Source organism: Limanda limanda, chromosome 17, assembly GCF_963576545.1.
Source record: "Limanda limanda chromosome 17, fLimLim1.1, whole genome shotgun sequence".
NCBI lineage: Eukaryota > Metazoa > Chordata > Actinopteri > Pleuronectiformes > Pleuronectidae > Limanda > Limanda limanda.
In genome coordinates this window covers 119,552-133,640 of record NC_083652.1, presented here as the reverse complement: position 1 = coordinate 133,640, position 14,089 = coordinate 119,552, and the positions used below count along the sequence as shown (strand labels likewise).

The 14,089-nt window shown below is 39.9% G+C and overlaps 1 protein-coding gene across 2 annotated transcripts; it reads right to left on the bottom strand.

Annotated features, from left to right (window-relative positions):
* Nucleotides 1–2,194: 2,194 nt before the first annotated feature.
* Nucleotides 2,195–8,116, bottom strand: prmt1 (protein arginine methyltransferase 1). 2 transcript variants are annotated; one of them, XM_061090061.1, is made up of 10 exons: nt 8,035–8,116; nt 6,616–6,711; nt 6,367–6,522; nt 6,159–6,222; nt 5,915–6,057; nt 5,412–5,499; nt 5,045–5,160; nt 3,965–4,115; nt 2,586–2,707; nt 2,195–2,455 (listed from the first exon to the last, which is right to left on the bottom strand). In XM_061090061.1, the coding sequence occupies exons 1-10, from the start codon at nt 8,059–8,061 to the stop codon at nt 2,372–2,374; spliced, it is 1,047 nt and encodes a 348-aa protein (XP_060946044.1). In that variant the 5' UTR covers nt 8,062–8,116; the 3' UTR covers nt 2,195–2,371. The 2 variants fall into 2 exon arrangements, with proteins under 2 accessions (XP_060946044.1, XP_060946045.1); XM_061090062.1 differs by having other exon boundaries at nt 6,616–6,702.
* Between the last annotated feature and the right edge of the window lie 5,973 nt (nt 8,117–14,089).

Here is a 14,089-nt window from a genome sequence, read left to right as displayed (position 1 = left end):
CTGGCAAATATATTGACATGTACACTGTGTGCACAATTATTAGGCAAGTGAGTATTTTGACCATATCATTTTTATGCATATTTTCCAACCCCAAGCTGTATAAACTTGAATGCCTATTGGATTTAAGGTGACGTGTATTTGGGAAATGACGGAGGGTGTGGCCTAAGGCAATCCACACCCTATCAAGGTGTGCATAATTATTAGGCAGCTTCTTTTCCTCAGGATGGCCAAAAATACGAGATTTAACTGACTCTGAAAAGTCAAAAATTGTAAAAAGTCTTTCAGACGGATGCAGAACTCTTGAAATTGCTAAGATATTTGGGCGTGATCACAGAACCATCAAACGTTTTGTTGCAGAGGGTCGCATTTGCAACATTTTGGATTGACCGAAAGCTGTAGCTGTTCAATCATAAAATGAATCCTCAAAAATACAACTTGCCTAATAATTATGCACAGAGTAGAGCGTGAAGGCATGGCACATGGAACACCATTTATTGCAGTTCAAGAAGTATTTTACTATATGTATATTACACATGTTGCTATCACGATAACTATGAATCTTAGATATATCGTGCAGGTCTACCCCATAGAATGGATGGACTGGTGGCAATCCTCCAGCAAAAAAGGATCCACAATTAACTAGCTCAGTCTATTTTGATATTTCGTACTAAATAACTGGCATTCAGTCAGGAAATGCACATAGCAACACATACCTGGGGTGAGATCAGGAAGCCTCAGGGGGATATGCAGTTTAACTTCTGGGTTTGTACTGATCCGCTCATTGGAGAAGGACCTCCACATTTACACAAATATAACCCTGGGTAATATTCATTTTTAGGCTAAACTAAACCCGAGGCATCTGATGGACAGTTTTAAATGGTAGTTTTGTGTAACAATAAATTACAGTACAAACGTTTAGGGGCCAGGGTGTCTTGATCATCCAAAAAAAGTAAGGATACTCTCAACGGCCAATTTTCCCTCGAATTAGTTTGATTCTCAATCTATATAAACACCAATACGAGCCGATCAGATGAGGCACAACTAAGATTAAGATACTTATTTGTCCCAAACACATGCACAAGCACACTCTCCCCTAGTAACTAACAGCTCTCACTCATGAGGTGTTACTCTTTTCCCGTAAATACATTTGTTTCCCAAATTGGGTAGTTATTAGATCCCGTTTCTGAGGGCTAGAGCGGTCGTCCTCCAACCTGAAGGTCGGCAGTTCAAGCCCCAGTCTTCCCCATCTGCATGCCGAAGTGTCCTTGAGAAAGATGCTGAACCCCCAATAGCCCCTCAGAACAACAAAAGTGCTGCTAATAGATGCACTGTGTGTGAATGGGTGAATGTAAAACTGTACTGATAAAGCATTGAGTGGTCAAGACTGGAAAAGCCCTATATAAATACAAAACCATTTACCATTTTTCACTGTTCCCAGAGCTGATGGTGGACATAGCAAATGAGTGAGGCATCTTGTATCTCTTCTCCTGTTACCAGGTGTCTTATCACAACTTGTCTGTGTTGCAATTGACACGTTTGTGCTCTCATCTAAGTTGCAGACGTTGGTGATATTGTATTTAATAGTTAAGTGAATCTTTATGAAAACACTGTCTGCAACTTTTTCTTAATTATTTGAGCAGTGAATTATGCAAATGTTATGGAGTACATTATTTCTTTCTTTGTGTAACAAACGATTGAGTGTTGCAGTCAGATTTCCCCTTTGCACATCAGTGGTGACATGTTCATTTGAAAAAAAAAAAAAAAATATATATATATATATATAACAACTTAATGGACATTTACTGACAATTCTGGCTAGCATTCATTTGCATATAGAGCAGGGAGGACAAATCCAATCAAAAGGTGGGGACATGAATCACCCGTGATCATTATCAGAAGATACTACGGCAGGAAATCAGTGATCAGTTTTTCAGGGCCCAAAGCTTATCGGAACACCCCTAAAAAAGTATTACATGAACACCGACAGTTTCAACAGATGCCAAGGGCAAAGCAGTAGCTGGTTCATGTAATCACGATAGAGTATGCTAAATGATAAGACAGTGTGCAAGTGTATGTCATCAAGGCTGTTGAATCTGTCTACATGAATTTCAAATGTGCAATGAACCCCAAAGTAAAAACCAAAAGAGAGACAACTGTTCAATGAATTACTGAATCAATGCACTCTGGACTGTAAGAATGTGAAAACCTCTTTAATACTGGTAATGTTTGAACAAGTAAATGAAAAGAAACTACAAAAAAAAGGATCTTTAAAATGTTGCTGTATGGGAGCTTCAAACTATTGAACAGACTTCCAGTCAAACTGAATCATCTGTCCTCGACCAAAAAAAAACACAGGAGGGGAGAGGAACTTCTAACGCATCCTGTACTCCGACGTCTTTGATATCTCACACAGCTGACCCTTGAAGTCGATGTCTACGGTGAAGTCCAGGTCTCTCTGAAAACCCATACAGCAATGAGTCACCAAGATGCAAACAGTAACTAGATACAGTGTTGATGCTACTCAAATATAAGTTATACTTGTGCTTTGATTTAAAGAATGCAAGACCTTCCAGAGCTCTGCTTACATTGTTTTTGACATTTGGCTTCATGTTGATGGTGCCAAATATCTCCTCACCAGTCTTTACAGTCAGGTAGTCATCCAGGTAGAAGACTGTCTGTTTCCAGTGGGTGTAGGGAGACTCTGGGCCTGAGAAATAAAGTGAATGAATGTAGTGTCAGATGCTAAATGTGTTCATTTGAAACATGACATCAACACAAATCCCCACAATAGAGAATACAATGCTTTGTTTTTAGCTGTAACCACAACCTGGAAATGTAGCAAATGATTTACAGTGGAAAATCAGTAACTGCATAAACTGGATATCTAAGTGTGAGTCTTCATTAGACTCTCAATTCAAGTACGATCTTCTTATTAAAGTGCAGCGATACGTAGGTACTTCTTTATCAACCGTCAGCCAGATATCAATTTATATAGAAAATGCTGTCAAAATATTATATACCAGTATTGTACTATACATGTGCTATAATTTACATTATACAGTTTTCAATTAAAAGAAAAACACTGTCAAGACTGAAACAGTGGTCAGCAACTCAAATTATAGCTCCGAGACCAAAACTGGCCGAAATAATACATAACATTTTCATAATTTTTTCACCACATAAGATAACATAAGATACATATGATATTTTTATTTATCCCACACACATCAGACTGACACAGCGATTACCAGGTGCTGTGGATGCTGATTTGTTATAGCAGTAGTGCAGTGGCAGTGCACTGCTCAACAGACAAGACATCAGGTGTGGGAATAACCAAGTGGCTAGAATTGTATAAAGGAAAATCTGTGCCGAGGAGGCATCTGAGGCCTTATTGGAAAAAAAAAAAAATTGTAATTTCAGACAGTAAGAGCTCCTGCTAATCAGAAAACTTGATTTTCTGTTTCTTGGTTGATGCCTTGGTTGGGCCTGGACAGTAGATCTAACAAAGAAAATATCCCTTATATTCAAAGGAAAAAAAGGACACAACCCTCAAACCACAAATTTAAATGCCATTGCTCTAGAGTACATCTATCTGAGCCTAAACATCAGCACAAAAAGTAACAGAGCTGTTCAGTCCACAAGGGTTTTTTGGTAGCATCATAAGTAATAGGAGCGGTGGTTCACTTGACTACCAAGACTTCACAAAATGAAGGGCCAATGTAATCAAAAGTAGCCTTGATGACAGTCAATGTTAGCATTGACAATTTGTTGATCTCATGGCTTACAAGAATCCCCCGAACTTTCATGCAAGAGTATCTTACTGGTTTTAAGAGAACTAAGAACTTATCAATGTTACTTTGTTCATCTGTCCAAGCAGTGTCTCCAGTATGAATGACATCACATGAAGCCTGACCAATTGCCACTGTGTAAAAACTAGGTGGACTGTGTGTAAGAGCAGACTGACTTGTAGAGAAGCCGGTCCTCTTGTGACAGCGGGTGAACTCTATGTTGAAGTAGGTCACAAGAGCATGGATGTAGTCATTCCTCTTGATCTGCAGGCAGAATGGTGAGGTGAAGGTCAGGTCCTCTGCCTTCACTGTGTAAATGTCCACCTCCTGAATAAAAAAAACACAACAATCATTTTTGATTGAGATTGATTTCTTAAATGACACATTTAATTTGCGATCTTTGATTTTAGATTTTGTATGCCATTTGCTTTTAAATTACTTTGTATTAGTTTGCTTCTCGTCTTTGATGTTTTTTATTTGAGAGAAGCAAAGAGGAGCGAATTACTGTGATGACGTGAGGATTTGACAAATGTTTATTTATTATGGGAAATGTTGAAGAATGCATGTCATTTTTGAATTAAGACATCTGTGCTTTTTCAATTATCCTTGTTTTTAATCAGAGCTACAGTAAAGAGTTAAAGCATAAACACCAGGGTTTCCTCCAGTGCTTTATAGGCCTGGCGGGCCGCCAGGCTAAGCGTCGCTTGTTTATTTATTTAAAAAAAAAAAAAAAAATGTTATGCTTATTACATGATACCAAAGACGGTGTAGCAGATCCCCCGAAAGATTGATGAGACCATGACTACTACTACTACCACCCCCCCCCCCCCCCCACCGCTGAGGTGACCGCAAGAAGGCTTCTCTAGCAGCCCTACCACCAGGCCTAGCAAGTTTTCTGGGGGAAACCCTGAACACTAAGAAATCAAAGTAAAATTAAGCTATGACAGCTCTGATGTATTTAATATGGACACAGATAGGAACAGCAAAACAATTCCACTCTTATATTTAAAGATCTGGTGCTCTTCATCACTTTTCAATTCATTGTAAACTTGTGTGCCTGACAGAATCATGTATATCCTTGACTGGTTTTCGATTGGTCAGTAGTTTGATCGTTGACAGGTTTCATTGTTATCACAAACTCAACCTGCTCAGACGCAGGTTAGCTCTGAAAATGCTTTAAGTTATCTAGATATTCACAAAACCAGCTTAGTCGTAAAGGACCGTGTTAAGTATCAATCTATCATTGATTGACCCACCTTGATGAGACAGGCATTGCTGACCAACTGCTTAGGGTCCACCACGTCAACCAAGGGTTCCTTAATCGCCACCTCCTTGATGCACGACATGTCGAACCCATACACATTCTCCCACCCTGACAGAGCACAAACAGTTGATCAAAATGTTGATTACAGACAGTTGGGGCCAGTCCTATGCCGTGTACGTTTGTCTTTCCATTCCTAACAGTATTGATCTGGGGGTTGAATAATTAGTCAAATGTTTAGAACAAACAATGCTTTGCTATTGTTGCGTCTCCTCTAACCCAGGAATCACAGAGGACTTCCAACCTAAAGGGAACACTGCAACTCAAATGCTTATGTTGGGTCAGGAGAAAATACTACTTACAGTGGATTTTGTAGTCCTTGTACTGCCTGTCCTCAATGGCAGTGACATAGAGTGTTGCCCTGTCTGGGAAAATCATTCCATCTGGCTTCTGTGAAGAGGTGAGGTGAAAAAAAAAGCTCAGGAACAGAACTTGAGAAGGTTATCAAGAGTGCAGATTAGGGCTTGGATGACACAACGCAATCGATTGCGTAAATATGTCTTCCCAGTGTGTGTCGGCTATTCGTATGAAAGAAGGTCATGCAAAGCATGAATTCACCGTAAGGCCAGGCAGAAATGAAAAAATATCAGCTTTGGTATAATTTTAAAAATGAAATATAAATTTGCAGTGTAATCATTGGGTTACCAGTATCAGCAAACACTATTGGATCAAGTAAAAGGTATTAATTTCTACATTTCAAAAGTCAGACATGCTTGTTTGTGTTGAAGATTGAAGTACAGAAAAAATATGATATTGAAAAGTAGGGCATAAAACAAAGCTCTTTCCCTCTTATACACATACGTACCAGCCATTTGTCTCTGGCATAAATGACTGTATTGAGCATGGACTCATAGAAGAGACAATAACCCATCCACTCTGAGATGATGATGTCTACTCCTTCCACGGGCAAGACCACCTCTTCGACTTTCCCCTTGATGATAGTCACAACTGCATACACAAGAGTAGGTCAGGAGGCACAACAAAAATTGTATGACCCTGATCTGCACATACAGAAACCCTACATGTATCACCACAGATAATTTACTCACCATCATCCATCTTGTTGGCCTTGACGATTTTCACAGCATAGTCTGAGATGCTACTGCACTCTATCTATGAAGACAAAAAACATTTTAATTCACACCTTCTCTACTTATGCCACTTTAAAAAGACCATTGCCATTGGTCAATCTGGGATATGTTCAGTCAATCTAGAAAACTACACAAATGGATGATTTCTGTTTAACCCAACACATACCCCTATAACCTTCTTGGCTCCAGCTTTGGCTGCAAACATGCAGAGGATGCCTGTCCCACTGCCCACATCCAGCACCACTTTGTCCTTAAACAGATGCTTGTTGTGGAACATGGAATTGCGGTAGGTCAGCGTGCGCACCTCATCTTTGAGCATCTCCTATAGGGTCATTACAGGGCCCCAAAGGTCATAACGGTCATTATCTGGTAAGATAGGCTTGAACTTTTGACATTTTGCACAATAGTTTCTTACCTCGTGGATGCCAAAGTGGGCATATGAGTCAAAGTAGTAGTCTTTTGAGGTCATATCCTCAGCAGCAGGCTTGGCTGAGCTCTCCCCCTGAGAAACCTCAAAAGATATACACAGTTACAGTCTAGGAGAGACTTAGCTCCGATGTTCTATTGCTTTAATGATGTGATATTTGTTGCTTTTATGAGTTCAGGATACAGCTCTTCACATCACTCTTAAAAACCTGAAGTTTGCGGCCATAAAGCCAAAGCTTACCATGACGTAATGATTTCAGAGTCAACTCAGAGACAATGTGTTGTCAAAAGTCCAGCAGTTTATGTAATTGTTAGTGTGAAGTGTTTGACACTGCTTTTGCGTTTCTGAGCACCTCACGTTTTTTTTTTTACACTATGCACTTTAGCTATTTTGATAAACGTTACCAACAGGCCTAAGATTGTCGTATGGGAATCATTGAGAAAATCCCTGATGGCTTTTTGAGTTCAACAGAAACATTTTCAGGCAAGGTTTTGAACCCCTAAATCATGAATGCAGGGACCATCACGTCACGATGGAACAACCCTGAACACGTTCCCCTCAAACTGAATAAAAATAATGTTGGCTTTAGTTTTAGCAAGTAGCTGGCTTTGGTGCGGTGACTGATGGGCTGGCAACTTTCTCAGCTACTAGTTCTAAAATATTTAGCGCGCCACATGGTTGCGATCCCGGCCATCCAAACACCACGTCTAAACCAAAGTCGACCATGTCTAAACCCATCACTCACCAATTCACCAATAATCCCAGAGTCACAGATGCTGTCAGATGTGAACAGCCCCGTACTCTTATATATGTAATGCAGACTAAGGACTGTGGGAGACCTGGGTTGCTTAAACTCGCTGTGCGACTACGGAGAAATCACCGTACAGAATAGTAACGTAATTGCCACAAATGAACGAAACCCGACAGGGAAAGCATCTTGGCCCATGCGAGGCATTCGCCCATTAAATGCTGGTTTAAGTAATCCAGCGGGAGTCAGAGGCAGCGCCCACGCCTGCTAACTAGCTCTGCAGCTAACAGATACCACGCGGTTCACCACAATGACCAAACGCTGCCGACCTACAACGTCTTCTGCTCACGTCACTCACTTCGGCTCGCGTGATTTGCCACAAGCTTAAACTGATAACCCATTAAACGGTGAGATCAAATGTAGGACTCAGACCTCAGTTTGAAAAACGACGAATAAATGAACGGCAACGGCAGAGTCACGTTGTCCAAGTTAAAATGGAAGCATCCTCGACCCCCACCACACATGCCTATAAAAACTAAAACCGACGTTTAAACACCCTAATATACATTTTTTCTGATTGACTAATATAGCCTTGACACACGAGATAAAGGCATGGACAAATTACAAAAGTCGGAGTATATTTTGTAATGAGACCTTACCTCCATCCTCTCTGCTAATGCCGCCATTTCGATTTCGTGACTCAGGCTACAGTCAGTCTTATATTTTTTCCCCTTCTTCTTCTTCTTTTGGTGTGTATTGGCGGTTGGTAAAAACCAGCGTATAGGCGCATTACCGCCACCCTCTGGACTGGAGTGTAGAGCAGTATATTGGCAGCAATCCAAACAAAACAAGAATAACATTATATTTTAAAGTCTCGTTTCTCTTAAGTAGATCATTAGAAGGTGATGTATATTTTTCATGATGTCTTTTTCAATTTTTTATGTCCAGTTTGGTGCTGGCCTATTTTATGAAGTGTATCATTTAATCTTGTATGACCGATGCTCAGACAGGCAATGATTTTCTCTCCTCTGCTCATATCACCGGGAAGTGCATATTTTAGAGTTCTGTACAAATGTCTTCCTGTGTCATTTAAATCCAAGTATTCTTGACATGTTTTTGTTAATGATAGTTGTTATTTTTAGAGTTCTGTACAAATGTCTTCCTGTGTCATTTAAATCCAAGTATTCTTGACATGTTTTTGTTAATGATAGTTGTTATTTCTGCTTTGCATAATGGTACCTGTATTAAGATTAAGATACATTTATTTGTCCCAAACACATGCGCCGTACAGCCATGTACGGCGCCCGGGAGCAGATGTTGGGGGAGTAAGGTGCCTTGCTCAGGGGCACAAGACAGGGTAGGGAGAATCCTCTTGGATTTTTGGACAGATCAATCCAGGTTCGTCTTTTTGTTGTTTCTCCGTGGAGTCGAACCAGAGACGAACCAAAGACCTTTTCTGCCCATAGTCCAAGTTTCTGCCACTAGTCCACCGCCTCGTCAATTGTAGTTCGTTATAATGACTGTTTTGCTAATATGTTTGCATTCTGTGATGGAAATTTGACCTGGTGAGACTTCTGACATAAAGAGGCTAGAGAATCATAGTCTTTTATGTATATTTTATTCCTTGCAAGGAAGGTCAGACAGTCATACAGTGTGTGATGAGCATTGTGCAGAGGATATGACAAAGAAATAGTTGCAGGCGTATGCTTTTTATGCAGATGCAATGAAGAGATGTTTGTGTGTGTGTGTGTGTGTGTGTGTGTGTGTGTGTGTGTGTGTGTGTGTGTGTGTGTGTGTGTGTGTGTTTGTGTAAACTTTGTGTTGGGAGAACTCTGTGTGTGAGAACTACTGTATGTGAACTGAGTGAATAGTAACATCCCAGATAAGACACAAACACATGCTAAAGGCCTCCTGGCCAAGCCAAGACCCAGGCACAGGTGGTTGAAGGCCTCTTCAAGCTCTTGGTGGTGGGAGACAAATCTAGTCAGATTTGTTGCATTGCAGTCATTTTGGCAGTTCCACCAGCAGAAATAATATGCATAAGCAGAGATAATATTTAGTGTGGTATAATGGTAGAAAATCCCATTAAACTTCTCATCGCCTTGCACTCCCACGTGTGCTGGAACCCATAGGTTTGAGCTGTTCAACCCTCTCTGTTGAATCTGAGTAGCACATGAAACGTTTAATAGGCAATATCTTGTCTCCATGATGATTTGTTTGAATTAAGCTTGGCAATTAATGACACGCTGCCAGACGCAATGACAGTCTCATTGGCCTGGCCACGTTCCTCCGACTACTATAATGCAAACAGAATGCTTAGTAGTTCAGCTGTATAAACTAACAGGTGATCTGAGACTCGTCTTTTAACTGCCATGCTTTGTCAAATACTGGAATAAAGAATGCAACACCTATATGCCCATTTTCTGGCTCTTTTGAAGCTTCTGTGAATATGTATATAAGTTATGCCAATACTGCTCTATATTTAAGATTCAAGATTCAAGAGATTAATGTCAATAGAGAACAAATTACATTAAGCAGTCGCTGGCAATGAAATGCTTGGGTCACAGGCTCTCTTATAGCAATGCTCAGAATATCACAAGCCAAAATATATTGAATAAAATCATACAAAATAGAATATACAATTTTTTAAATAGAAAATAAAATAAAATAATTAAATACACCTAAAGAAAAAAAACAATAGTGCAATTATGTGCAATAGTTCAAATATGGTAAGGTGCTGGTTTAGTGGAGTTATTGCAGATTGGAGGAGTTAAAAAGTCTTATGACCTGGGGGATGAAACTGTCTCTGTGAGGCCCCGGATGCTGCGATACTGTCGGCCAGACGGCAGCAGGCAGAACAGTTTATGGCTGGTGTGATAGGGGTAGTTGAAAAGTAAGTTTTTTGCAGACCTTTCTCAATACATATTATAGCCTGTTTGAGACTTTTATGACCTGAACTGTTTGTGACCTTAAACCTACATAACATGTCGAAATACTTTTTTGACCTGAAAACTTTTGTGACGTTTTTATCACTTATTTACTCTCCAAAGAACTGAATTTATGCCTGCTTTATCTCCAAAGGAAACATGTGTAAATCAGATTTCTGGGTTTTGATTCCTTTCTCAAACTGCGCCTACAGAACTAGTCTGAACTGGCTCAGAAAACAGCCTTAGTTCTCCTATATATGATCCTTGTATTTGACTGTCCTGCATCTTCACTCTGAGATCCCTGTGACTCTCTGTGTTGATCCTTTCTGCAGAAAGCCTCTATTAAAATACACAAAGACAAATTTGGTGTTCCTGCCTCTTGTATTTTCAGATTTCCATCACAGTCTACCTAAATTCACTCCCTCCGCAGGTTCACCTTCAGAAACTTTGTTTTACTTCCTAATCTAGATAGTCAAGTTTGATCATCTTGTCGGCGTTCCACCAGGGCCGTTACAATCTCTGGCAGGGCTGATCCGAGGACCACACTAAACCATCCAATCGGTTGTAGCGATGTGTGTACAAAGGGCAGGGACTTAATCAACGCAAGCACATTCCCCATCCATTTATGCACTTTATAATTACCCAGGTGCTCTTGCAGGAGCTCTGTTCAGTCTGAAATTTGGCCTGAAACCAAACTAGACTGAGTCCAGTGATTTTTTCTTCTCTTTACTAGCACTGTGCAGGCTGTTAACAAAAGAGGAAAACCATCTCAGTTTGTGTGCCTAGATCTTGTTTCCCTTTGCTGAGTTATCATAAGCGGCATTGTGTATCACTCCTGCTACTGATCAAAGGTCCATGTTTGAAGATATTTACAGAATTTTCTAGTGGTTATACTGTGGTCTATTAGTGTTCTTATGTAGACAAAAAAGGCATTTTTTATTCTGTTGTGTTGATTCTTTGTTGTCCCTACAAGTTCTGATGCACTAGTCCATTACTATTTGAACCTCAGCATCTGGGGTTCAAAAATTTGTTAAATCCTACATTATATGTATATTGATGTTATCATTTTTCAGTCAGTTGAAATAAATCCCGAAGAGAACAATTTTGGGTTGTTTTGTGTCTGTATAGGCCTACTATAAAAAGCACTTTACATTTTTAATTTTGGTACTTTTACTTTTACCTTTGATAATTAAGTACATTTCAAAACCAGATACTTTTGATACTTAAGTATATTTAATATGAGCTACTTTAAGACTTTTACTCAAGTCATTTTCTGACGGATGACTTTTACTTTTACCGGAGTCACTTTCAGGTAAGATATCTGTACTTTTACTCAAGTATGGCTTTCAAGTACTTTATACACAAATCAATCAATCAATCAAATTTGATTTGTATAGCCCATATTCACAAAACACAATATGTCTCATAGGGCTTTAACATTGTGTGACATCCTCTGCCCTTAACCTTCAACAAGAGTAAGGAAAAACTACTGAAAACCCTTTTAAAAGGGTAAAAAGAACGTAGAAACCTCAGAGAGAGCCACATGTGAGGGATCCCTCTCCCAGGACGGACAGAAGTGCAATAGATGTCAAGTGCAGAGGAGAACATCATCAGGATAAAGGTTTTAGCAGCATTGATGAGGGTAAACAATTTGAAGGATAACTGAAGGTCAAGGAATTGATGGATTATTGTGAGTAATAGTCAAGTATCTGAGGAGAAATACTATATATCAAGCAGTCCTGCTGTAATCATAGTCTATGGTCAGCAGCCAGCAAGATCATGATCCACCATCAAGACTGGATGCCACTATAGTCCACAGTCATAGTCCACTGCCGCCAATTAGGATCCATCAGCAGCTGCCACCTCGGTCGTGGTCCACCACCATTATCAGATGCCAACACGATAAAGGATCCGCCATTATTATTATGATCAGCCAGAACAATACAGAATCCGCCAAACTGGATCCACCATTACGATCTCTGATACGCGGTCCACAGATCGTAATCCATGATGTGGCCACAGCTGCGGCCCTGGATCTGTGGACGATAAGGCAAACGGACTACGGGGAAGGGGTCAAGTCAGTAACATTTATTGATGAGGTATGAATTACTTTCATGTGATAATGATTTGAGAAAAGGAAGGAGAAGCTGGAAAAAGAAGCTCTGTGTGTGTACCCCGACCTTCTAGACCTACAGCAGCATAACTAAGAGCAGGTCTAAAACAAGCCTGGACCAGCTCTAACTATAAGCTTTATCAAATGGAAGGTTTTAAGCCTACTCTTAAACGTACAGATGGTGTCTGCTTCCCGAACTGAAAGTGAAATATTATTCCACAGGAGAGAGGCTTGAAGGCTGAAAGCTCCTTGTGGTATTTTGACCAAAATATGTTACAGACATCTCTTTAAGACCCCAAGGAACCATATCAACTTTGTTAAAATTGGCATATGATGGGCCCTTTAAGGTAAAATGGAGCCATATTATTGAGGGCCTTGAAGGTGAGGAGGAGAATTTTAAATTCTGTTCTAGATTTAACCGGAGCCAGTGTAGCGATGCTAATACTGGAGAAATCTGGTCTCTTTTCTTGGTTCTTGTCAGGACACGTGTTGTGGCATTTTGGACAAGCTGCAGAGTCTTTAACAACTCACTGCTGGAGCCTGATAATAATGAATTACAATAATCCAGTCTGGATGTAACAAAGCCGTGGACTAGTTTTTATGCATCTTTTTGCAAAAGGACATGTCTGATTTTTGAGATATTACGCAAGTGGAAAAAAGTGGTCTTAGAAATTTGTTTTAAGTGTGAATTAAAGGACAAATCATGATCGAAGATCACTCCCAAGTTCCTGACTGTTTCATTGGAGGCAAGGGCAATGTCGTCTAGCGCGGCTATATCAGTATATAATGTATCTCTAAGGTGTTTAGGGCCAATTATCATAACCTCTGTTTTTTCTGAGTTTAATAAGAGAAAATTGCAGGTCATCCAGATATGTATGTCCTTGAGACACGCTTGAAGTTAAGTTAATTTATTACTTTGTTCAGGTTTTATTAAGTAAGTATAACTGGGTGTCATCCGCATAGCAGTGGAAATTTACCCAGTGTGTCCTGATAATGTTTCCTAGTGGAAGCATATATAATGAAAATAAAATTGGGCCAAGCACAGAGCCCTGCGGAACACCATGGTTAACTTTGGTGCGCACAGATGACTCATCATTAATTTGCCCGAATTGGTAGCGATCAGAAAAATAAGATTTAAACCAGTTTAGGGCATTTCCTTTAATGCTAATTAACTGTTCTAGACTCTGTTATAAAATGTGCACTGAGATCTAACAGGACGAAAACAGACACAAATCCCTGATCTGACGCTATTAGAAGGTCATTAGTGACTTTTGCCAAGGCTGTCTCTGGACTATGGTTAGCTCTAAACCCAGACTGAAAGTATTCATATATATTATTTTCCTGGAGAAACTCACACAGCTGATTGGCGACAGCTTTTTCTAAGATTTTAGACAGGAAGGGGAGATTAGATATTGGTCTGTAATTGGCTAAAACCTCTGGGTCCAGACTAAGAACAAGACATTCAAATTAGTTGTAGCTGAGTTTAGGTTTAGGATTAATTGATAGACTGGAGTTAAAAATTGCAGCCGGACAGTAACTAGCATGTTAACAGTTTCTCTTCACGTTTGTGCAGTGACTGCGACTTGACCCTCCTCACTTCACAGTAGAGAAAACAACAGTTAATAGTAAATGGTCTGTATTTATATAGCGCTTTTCTAGTCTTGGTGACCACTC